The sequence below is a fragment of the Nothobranchius furzeri genome, chromosome 6 (assembly GCF_043380555.1).
Source record: "Nothobranchius furzeri strain GRZ-AD chromosome 6, NfurGRZ-RIMD1, whole genome shotgun sequence".
Classification (NCBI taxonomy): Eukaryota; Metazoa; Chordata; class Actinopteri; order Cyprinodontiformes; family Nothobranchiidae; genus Nothobranchius; species Nothobranchius furzeri.
This window is the reverse complement of record NC_091746.1, coordinates 51,508,498-51,518,908: the sequence shown is the minus strand read 5'-3', so window position 1 is coordinate 51,518,908 and position 10,411 is coordinate 51,508,498. Positions and strand designations below refer to the sequence as shown.

The 10,411-nt window shown below is 42.9% G+C and overlaps 1 protein-coding gene across 1 annotated transcript; it reads right to left on the bottom strand.

Moving 5' to 3' along the window:
* Positions 1-3,475: 3,475 nt before the first annotated feature.
* Positions 3,476-6,614, bottom strand: trim69 (tripartite motif containing 69). Its single transcript, XM_015941286.3, has 6 exons — positions 5,767-6,614; positions 5,468-5,563; positions 5,157-5,390; positions 4,513-4,535; positions 4,310-4,425; positions 3,476-4,232 (listed from the first exon to the last, which is right to left on the bottom strand). Exons 1-6 carry the CDS (start codon positions 6,394-6,396, stop codon positions 3,688-3,690), a joined length of 1,644 nt encoding a protein of 547 aa, XP_015796772.3. The 5' UTR covers positions 6,397-6,614; the 3' UTR covers positions 3,476-3,687.
* Between the last annotated feature and the right edge of the window lie 3,797 nt (positions 6,615-10,411).

Genomic DNA, 10,411 nt, shown 5'->3' with positions numbered 1-10,411 from the left:
TGGATTGTGGATGAAGGTATGTTGGATCATTCTTCTTTACTAAAAATCTCTAGTTTATTCAGGTTTGATGGCTTCCGAGCATGGACAGCTCTCTTGAACTCACACCACAGATTTTCAGTAATATTCAGGTCTGGGGACTGAGATGTGTCTCCTACATGATATATTTAAGTGACATTTTTTAACATAACCAATGGTTTATAAAGACAAAACATGATTAACAAGGCTGCCCAAACTTGTGCATCCCACTGTATATTCAAACTATTAGATCAGATCTTGGCATTTGCACCTCATTAATTCATGTGTTTCATCGCTGATTCAGTTGCGTCGAAAGCATCTGTGAATTTGCAGCCACCCATATGTACGGTCCCATGAACAGGTATTTGTTCTCTCAGAGCCTTTCTTTTTTTCCACTTAGATATTTCTGATCAGCTAATAAATTTCAAAGATAATCTAAGCTTAAAAGGGCCATTTTTCAAGTTTAGTAATGTCAATTATCTATCAAACCCAATCTGGTCCAAAGTAGTCGGCCCCTGCTCTTAATAGCTGGTTAAAACATTCTTGTTGCTGTTCATCCATCCATTTTCATTATCTTGTTCTTATGGGAGCAGCAGCTCTAGTAGAGGCCCAAATCATCCTCTTCCCAACAACTTCCACCAGCTCTATTGGTGGGACCCCAAGATGTTTCCTGGCAAACATTGGGACAATGTGTCCTCGGTCAACCTGCAGGATTCCTGCTGGTTGGACATGCCTGAAACACCTCCCCTGGGAGGCGCTGAACCAGTGTTGCCAGATCCAAAATCCCACAATATCGTACAGAGAGGCTTAAATTATCGTTTTTCAGTACAAATTATCGTACATTATAAATTTGATAATAACGTTCTATAAACGACTTCTCACTCCAATTTAATATAACAAAGAAGGTGTTTTATATTGCCCGGTTTAAATAAACATCTTTAAAACCAGTATTATAATGCTTATAAACATGCAGAGTGTGTCGGCACCACTCCGACCTCCACGCATTGACACAGTATGCACATTTGCGCAGTCCTATTTATTTCATTTCTTCATAGGTTAAAAGCATGCAACAAAACATCACAGCAGTGGAAAAACTGACCCAATAAATGACACAGCAGCCTACTCACCTAGTTGCTGATCTCGATCTCCTCATCTGATTCACTGTCTGTCACAGCAGAATGCCTTTAATCACCTGTACTAAGTGGTCTGTGCTTCTCATTGCAATGTTGTGCTGGGCTAAAAGGCCACATAGCTTGATTTCAGAGTTTTTCACATCATTTTCAAACTTCTCTTTTTCATTAGTTTGTAGGAGACATTTATAAACCTGTAAGCACTGAGGTGAAATCTGACTTCAGAACAGTTTAACATTATGTAATTGACATGGGAAAGCCACAGCAAAAGACGGTGTTACTAGATGCAATGTGAAATTATCGTACATTTGAGGATTTTTGAAACTATTGATCGTACATCGTACAGAGCCCAAAATTATGGTACAAATACGATAATTATCGTACATCTGGCAACACTGCGCTGAACCCATGTGCCTGCAGATCAATCTCCTGCTCTTTCCTTGACTCACTGGTGAACAAGATCAGAATGAGATACCTAAACCCCTCTACTTGAAGTGGGACCTCTCCCCTGACCCAGAGTTGGCAATCCACACGTTTGGAGTCAATAACTAATGAATCATAACTTTGGATTTGGAGGTGCTGATCTTCGCCCCAGTCAATCATTTGTGATGACTGATCACGGTCTCTCACATCATTATGGGAGAACTCTGTTCCACTTTTCTTTGCAGAATTAGGGTTAAGATATCCATTAACAGAGAGTCGTCCAGGTCTTGAAGCTGCAAAGCAGTCCCGTATCATCATACTACCACGACCATGTTTGATCATTTGTAAGGTATTTTTCTAAAATGTAGAGTTAGAGAAAAGAAACATTTTGATGTGTGCTAAGACTTTTGAGGTAATACTCAATTCAAATAAGTTTATTTAAATAGAGCCAATTCACAACAAGACTCATCTCAAGGCACTTCACAAAGTCAACATTCCACTTGAAGCTACTTTTCAGTGGCCTGGCAAGTCATCTCATAAATGTATGACCATGAGTCACTGAAACTGTTCATTCGTAGAGGTGGAATTTATGGTTGTCTTTCAAACTGTCTCTGCACACAATTGGACAGCGCTAGTACTAATCAGAGCAATGGATAACGTTACGAATACACCGCTGTGGATGTCAGTCATTAAGGCGGTTTGACATACGTTGTAGTAAAAGAAGCAAATACATATTTTTTTCTAAATAAATGGCTTAAGAATCTCCATCTGTTCATGTCTCAAAGAAAATGCCAAGTCTAAATTGTATAAAACGTTTCAAACGAGAATCATTCCTGAGCCAACGCCATCTTTGTTGTTTTTCTCCGTTGCAGCTCTAGCATTAATCATGCCAAACAAATGTAGAGCACTGTGACTGGCAAGACACAAAACTGTAGGGTAGACCTGCTAAGGCAATGACGTGGGGACCAACCTGCAGAGCTAAATCTGTTTGCTTCTTCTGCAGTTGGCTTACTGTATATTTCTAGGCTAACTTATTATCAGTGCGTTAAGTTCTATTCATTGTTGCAATTAGTTAAGTTTCCTTTTTAAGAAAACCCAGCAGATTGCATCAAATCACTGACTTGTGTCAGAGGCTTTACAGCGATCCCTCTACTAGCATGTAGCGACAGTGGAAAGGAAAACCCCTCGTTAACAGGAAGAAACCTCCAACACAACCTGCCTTAGTATAGCCCTTTTTACAAGACGGCAAATCGGCATAATATTACCGCAAAGGTATGTCTATAAACACGCCATGCCGGCATGGCGTTGCACAAATTCTGTGGCATTTGTTCCGCCTTGCTTGGTAGTAATATTGCATTAATTGTCTGTCGTATGCGCCCTGGCGCAACAGAGGCAGATGTCATGATGACGTGGGGAGTTAATGCTGAGCTCCGGCTGGCAAATTTATTGAAAATGAAAGTAAACACAAGCAATAAGGTTTGCTTTTTGAACAAAATCAGCTGAGATGGCAAAGTGGAGTGCCGCAGCGCTCCGTGAGCCTCTCTGTTAGAGCTGAAGCTCAGATCACAGGGACTGACGGGGACAGACACCTTTAGGAGCTGCTCGTTAAAAAAAACTTAACGATCACGGCTTCACTCGCAATAAAAAGCAAGTTATGTCCAAAATATACGGAAGTCTGAGGCAGCGCAGAGACCTCCCCCATGGCCACGATTGCGCCACATTACCGCCACGGTCTGATCTTATAAACCACCTGTGTCCTCCCAGGGAGCCGCGGCAAATCCCGTTTTGCAAATGCTACGGTCCTGTCAAAACAGAATATGAGTGGCCATCAGACATTTTATGGATTGATGAGACAAAACTAAAACTCAATCAACTGAATTACAACCTTGTAACCGATCAAAGCGAGGATTATGTATTCTCTTTAATCTGCAGAGTTTTACATTCTTCACTGAAGCACGGCTTCTCAGAAATGATATGCGCAGCACAAGCTGCAGATTACAAACTTATCTTGTATAAAACGTTTTTATGAAACATAAAAATTATTTCTTGGGACATACAAATGCACCAGTTACATATTTACAAATAAGAGTTTAGTCTGTACAGCGTCACATGATTCATCTCAAATCTTTGGTAGGAAGACTTTAAGGGGCTCATTTTCATGCACTTTATCAAGGAAGCCGAGGTTGAAGTAAGGGTACAGGGTCTCTGTGAAGGTCTCCCTGAAGGTGTACAGATGTGTCATGCTCTCTGCATTGTAGAAGGACACCAGGCCTCGTTTGTAGTCCAGGTACACCCCGATCCGGGCCAGCGGCTCCTCCAGAGACAGCAAAGTAGGAGGGGATGTGCCGGCCATGTACTGAATCCCATAAGAGAGTGAGAGAGTCCAGAAGCCATTGGCAGGAAGAGCTTTGATGACTCCCTTCCTGGGCACCGACTCCCGGGCGACCCCCACCGTCCACACGGTGCTGCTGTACACTTCTATCTCCCAGTAGTGTCGGCCGTGGGTGAAACCTTGGCTGCCCAGCAGAGACAGGGCGGCGTTGAATCTGTTTGGGTTGTCCTCAACCGTGTGGTTGAAGTTCTGGTAGCGGACGCAGGTGAGGGAGGAGCTCAGGCTGAGCCAAGGGTTGGCTGTGCTGGAGTTAAACGTGATGGCTGCTGGAACTAAACAAAAGGGCAATAACACAAGTTCACAATCTGATGAAAGGTCTGGAGAACTTCAGAAATGTTGCATCAAATACCTGGATAAAGGCTTCCCTTCATGGATTTCCACACTCGGTACTGAAGAGGCCCTGCAAAGCGGCCCTCACACAGACTGGGGGGTGTGAACACCGGTTTCTCAAACTTCAGAGAAGGCCTGCCAACAAAAGTAGGGTCAAACAAGATAAACAGAGAGAGAATATCAACAGAACATTTCAATGAAATGATAGTTTCACGTACTCACCTTTGGAGCAAGGCTTTGATGCTCTGAAAACGAGGAGCAGAAATAAACACAGGAAGCCACACACACACACACACACACACACACACACACACACACACACACACACACACACACACACACACACACACACACACACACACACACACACACACACACACACACACACACACACACACACGGAGAAAGACCAGTAATTAGTTTTGTTGGAACTGAAAGGAGAGAAATGTTTTTCCACATTACTTCAACGTCTGAGCTCATTCTATCCCGCCCTGTGGGATATCTGTGTGGCCGGGGGAAAGTCCCCTCAGCCGAGGCCAGAGAGCGTGTGGCAAAATGCCTGAACTAAAGTCCTTATTCCACAGATGAGGGGGTGAGATTACTGGTCTGCATCCTGTCTTAGCTCACCAACAGGAAGAGTCCTTTTGTTAGCAGAAAACAAGCTGCAGTGTTAGCATGCATGCTGATAGGATCAATAACCTGAAATTGTCCCACCCTGATCTGTTATATTTATGTTGGAGCCTTTGGCGCTGAAATGCATCCGTACAATTGTGTTTTCAAAAGTAGTTTAAATCTCAGCGTTTCCCCACCGCTGACTCATCATGCTGGTAAGCCCTTCCAGATGGCTGCGTATTCAGAAAACTCACCCGGAGCAGAGTGAACGGGTCCTGCTCTCTGAGCTTGTCCTCGATCTCGTGGACGGCCCTCTGCAGACGGGAGATCTCCACACACAGCAGAGCCTTGTGCTCATCCAGGCGGATCAGCTCCCTCCGCTCCTCTGTCTTCAACTTCACCTGCAGCAGCTTCTCCTCCTGGTACAGAAACTGGTGCAGGTCACTGAACTGGGCCTCGATGCGCTGCTTCAGGTCAGCTGTGTGCTCCTGGAGACCATCGGGGATGGTGATCTTTACATTTTACAACCTCTGCACTTTGATCTTTTTTCATATTTGCCTCTCACCTTGAGCTTTTTCACTTCATCCTCAGCTTCCCTGTCACACTCCAGAGCTGTGTTGAGCTCAGCTTTTAAGGAATCCATTGAGCTGTTTAGAAATCCCTGCAGAGAAAGAAACACATTACTGACCCATGACTCACCTCAATGACACCACTTTTATTAGTCATTGGTAAAGAAAAACAACAGATGAGTTTGGGAACTGTAAAACTCACTGTTCATAAAAGAAAAAAATACCTCTTTTAGTGCCATCTCCTGCAGGATATGCAAATATTATTATTATTTTTGCATGTGCACAATAGACTCACCCTGTACTTCTGCTCAGCCTCCTGCACACACACCATGGTGTGGTTTCTGTGTTCCTGGGACACGCCACACACCAAACATACCAGCTCCTGGTCCTCCTCACAGTACAGCTTCAGCTCCTCCCTGTGCCGGCTGCAGCTCGGTACCGGAGCGGTGACCCTCTCTGCTCCTCCAGCATCCACCAGGCAGCTGCCGCCCTCCCCCAGACCATGGCAGTAACTCTCCACTATGTTGGCAACGATGCGGTTGGGTCTGTAGCACTGTCCAGGGTACATCTTCCTGCACTGAGGGCAGGCGCCTGTTCCCCCCTGCCCCGGGCCTCTAGGTCCAGTCCAGTAACCCTCAATGCAACCCTGGCAAAACGTGTGATCGCAAGGCAAAGAAACGGGCTGCTTGAACAGATCCAGACAAATGGAGCAGGTCAAATCTCTGCTGATTCTGTTAGCTGAGCTGTTGGCAACTTGTCCAGCTGCAGAAGCTGGTCGCTGCTTCTCCATCTCCGCTTGCACAGCAAATTCTCCCTCTTTGGGTTTCCAGCTCTTGTTTTCATGCTTTAGCCCTTGGTTGAGTCTTTCCAGGTTTTGCAGATAAACCGACTGGATTTTCTTTACTTCTTTCTGAATGTTGCTCATGCCTCCACCCTTGTTATTTTCCTTTGTTCTGACAGTACAGCTGGACCTCTACGTTCTTCCAGTCTTCCTGTTGCACGCTGGGGAAGTGAATGGGTTTCTGCAGAAGTGGCTTCTCTCAGCTTCTGCAACAGCCATCCAGGGAATCTAAGCCGCCCCCTTTTCCCCTAAAAAAACGTCATGTATTCTCAGGAAAGCGGGGCGGATCTTGAAGACTGTCTTGGCACGTTTGATTTTTGCAGTTTGCACAGAAAGTTTGCTTCACTGAACTTCTGCTCTGATAGGAAAAACTGTGGATCTGTGACTTTTTATAACAGATTTCCTGCTTCCTTTTTTGGCTGTGCTTTCTGCTCTCATTTAAGGGTAAACAACGTCATAAAAAGAGCTGGACAATGTGAAGAGGAGCCCCGTGTTCCTGTGTTACTGTCATATGGATGTAAACAGTTTTGCTACTTGTAATCTGGTTGCTGCTGCTGTGAATGAGTGAGCTGTGATAAAAGCTCTGATACAGCAGCAAGAGAGCTGTACAAGATGTTGCATCAGCCTGATAAAATGAACACAGATGGCTAGAGTTTCTTTGACCTAATCACATCTCAGTAGTAAAACCCAATGACATCAGTTATGAAAACTCAGAGTTTTTGTTTTAAATAAGCTTTCTTCTTGTGAGGAAGTCTTTCTGACTCTAGCGAGTGACTTGATCAATCTGCTGGGTTCCTTATATAGGAAACTTTTGCTGATTGGCTTAATGAACTGACCTGTACTGGAATGTTTATTATGGGAACTCTGTTTTATCATTTTAGTCATTTTACTGCTTTCATGTGTTTTATTGTTCCCTGCTCTGTTTTTATTTCTATGTCATGTTTTGTGCCTTGGGCTGTCGTAAAGGCAGTGGAAGGCGCGACACAAATAAAATTTGATGGATTGATTGATACCTCTAGCTCAGCAAACCACAATACAAATTCGGACCATTGACACACATACACACATCTTTTTAGTTTTATGTAAAGTTGTCTAAACATGCAGTGCTTCTTCTTTAGAGCCACACACACACGGAAGTGTAATGCTACGATGTAGAGACGATAAAGATTACAGTGTTCCCTCGCTACTTCGCGGTTCGTTTATCGCGGATTCACGACTTCGCGGATTTTTTCTTTGGAGCCTTATTCAAGGGAAATTCGCTGATTCGCGGTATTTTTCACCGATTCGCAGTATTTTTCTATGCGAAATATCAAGAAATTCCTGTTTTTTTCATCAATTTCATCATAAAATGCACTTTTTGTAATAAAACTATAAATAAACCAGGTAAAAAACATTTTTCTATGTAAAGGGAGGGTTTTAAAAGTCTGAATACTGAACACGTACCTGTTAAATAAATACTGTAAATATGGTGTCCCTACTTCGCAGATTTTCACCTATCGCGGCCAGGTCTGGAACGCATCTACCGTGATAAACGAGGGATCACTCTAAATCGTAACTGTAGGTGCTGCTCGTTACATCAGTTACATTAATTTGTGCTTGTTCAAAAGGAGCAGGAAGAATCCTAAATGTATTTAATCTAACCCCTTCTCTTATAATTAGTTCAATTACTCAATTTAGCTTAACAACCAAAAATCTTCATTACAACATTGTTTTATAGGCTGTGAAATGACCTTTATGGAGGTCACAACCCCCAGATTTTGTGTGCAATAGCATTTATGTTTATGCACACTAGTGACTCTGAGCTTTACTGGGAAAGATAAGGTCAAAAGCAGAGTGACAGCGTGTCGAATAACACCTGCAGTAAATGTTTTATAAAGCAGGACGAACTCTTCATTATTGGAATGCTTCAGGATTATTGAATGTGAAGCTGAAACTAGAGTTTTGGTTTGAAAATACATTTCTAATAGCAACCAGTGAATGGATGACTCAATCAAAATGAAATTTTATAATGCTTTACCTTAAAAATTTAAAACATCAACATACTGTAAAAAATAACAGAAGGCTGTTGTTTTAACGTTCAGGAAACAGCAGAGAACGTCTCGGGTAGTAGAAGCTAATCATTAGCATTAGCAACTCCACCACACAGCAGAACTCCTTCAGGCTTGAGTTATTTGTGGAGATAAAACATCAACATGTCATTGTCTGTGTCTGCGTCTCCCTCATGTGTCTCCTTGTGTTCTCCATCCCTCTCTAGGTTCTCCTTATGTGTCTCATAGCGTCCTCATGTGTCCTTGTCTGCATCTTCCTCATGTGTTCCCCAAGCCCCCACAATGCGGGTGAAAAATTGAGGCCAACGCGGAAGTGAAAAAAATTGCAGTTCCACCCTCATCCGCTGGGGGCTGGTGTCAGAAGCGAGCAAATCCTCATTGACTCCCATGTTAAAAATACCAATTTCACAGCATAAATAAACATGTTTACAGCCTGGTACCAAAACATGTTTTTGGTTTAAATGATCTAGTTTACACTCATGACAACTCTGAGGGGGGTGAATTTTTTTTCTTACTCTTCTGTTTAAGTGTATTAAAAGCCTAAAATTCTGTATAATTAATGAGCATCAGACCCACGTGACTGCCGCCTCAGACCCACGTGACCACAGAGCTTGCTCCGGGGAAAGGCCTCAGTAGAGCCTCGGTCTGGCCTGGAAACTGTTCCGGGATTTTGAGTCTCTGTGTTTGTGTATTCTTGTTTGTGTTAGGACCCAAGATGTTCTGCATCTTGGGTCCTAACCTCTCTCCAAAACCACCTCGTGACACAACAATGCAAAGCAAACAGAGTCATGTAGCTTTTATCCAATCAGAGGCAAGATTTCCAGATATCAGGAAAAAGGACTCCAAATCCAGTTGTGTTTTGCAACTTTTTTTCCATGCTGGAACAGATGCTTCTGGGCTGGACCTGTCACTGACTTCCATTCACTTTGTGACTTCATTATGTTTAACCCATACTCTAACTCCAACCTTTACCAATAGGGTTATGTTCCTAACTCCAACCTAAACTAAACTTAACTAAAAATTCATTCACCCCATACCTCTAAAAGCAAGTGGGCTATATTTGTGTGTTTTATGTATTTATGTATTTTTTCTTACATTAATATTTATCTCCCCTTCCTTGCACTATTTCTTCCTTCTTCCTTCTTCATATATTTAAACACAAAACAACATTTTGAGCAAAAAACTAAAACTTCACTTTTTCAAACTGTAGCAGTGTGCTCTTTTTTTACCCACAATGCACCTGACTCAGGTTTTTGTCCCTGAGGATGGCAGAAATCAGAAAGTAAAGACCTTTTTCATGATTTAATTAACTCAGTAACGCTAATCTCCTTTCTAGGTTTGTTGTGTTTTATTAGGAACTACAGAAGGCCACAGGTTAATTACACCTTGTCCCGTTTCTTTACTTCCCCTTCATCCTCGGTGTGTGTGGAGGAGAATAGATAAAAGTTTTATGTCCTGCTGCCTGTCTGCTCTTTCCAGTTGCTGCACATCATAACTAATGCAACACACACTCCACATGTGACCTGATTTAATTTTTGTCAGGACTTCTGTCCTCTATTTCACTGTGTGTGTGTGTGTGTGTGTGTGTGTGTGTGTGTGTGTGTGTGTGTGTGTGTGTGTGTGTGTGTGTGTGTGTGTGTGTGTGTGTGTGTGTGTGTGTGTGTGTGTGTGTGTGTGTGTGTGTGTGTGTGTGTGTAGTCATGCGCATGAGTGTTTGTGACAAATTCTCTACAAAATGCATCATTCATGCAGAGAGGAAATAAAAGAAAAGATTCCACAAAGACACACTCACTCACTGTGGTGGTCAGACCAACAACATCTAAATGAAACACAGAGCTCGTGTGTGAAGGCACCTGAGAAACTGGAGGCTAAAAATAGCATCGGTGTCTGCAGGAGAGAGAGAGATGAACCAGCAGGGGGAACAAGGACAGACGGAGACCAGAACCTGGTTTTATTCTGTGTAGGTAACATCTTTGTTTACAAATCAAACATAAAAGTGTGCAATCAGACATGAATCTGATCAAGTTTCTGCGAGTTTTAGAATGCATAAA

Coding starts and splice junctions, on each gene's coding strand:
- trim69 (XM_015941286.3), bottom strand. CDS start 6,396: ATGAGCAACATTCAGAAAGAAGTAAAGAAAATCCAGTCGGTTTATCTG. Junction 5,391..5,467: donor ATGAAGTGAAAAAGCTCAAG/GTGAGAGGCAAA, acceptor GATGGTCTCCAG/GAGCACACAGCTGACCTGAA. Junction 4,536..5,156: donor ACCCGTTCACTCTGCTCCGG/GTGAGTTTTCTG, acceptor CCTCGTTTTCAG/AGCATCAAAGCCTTGCTCCA.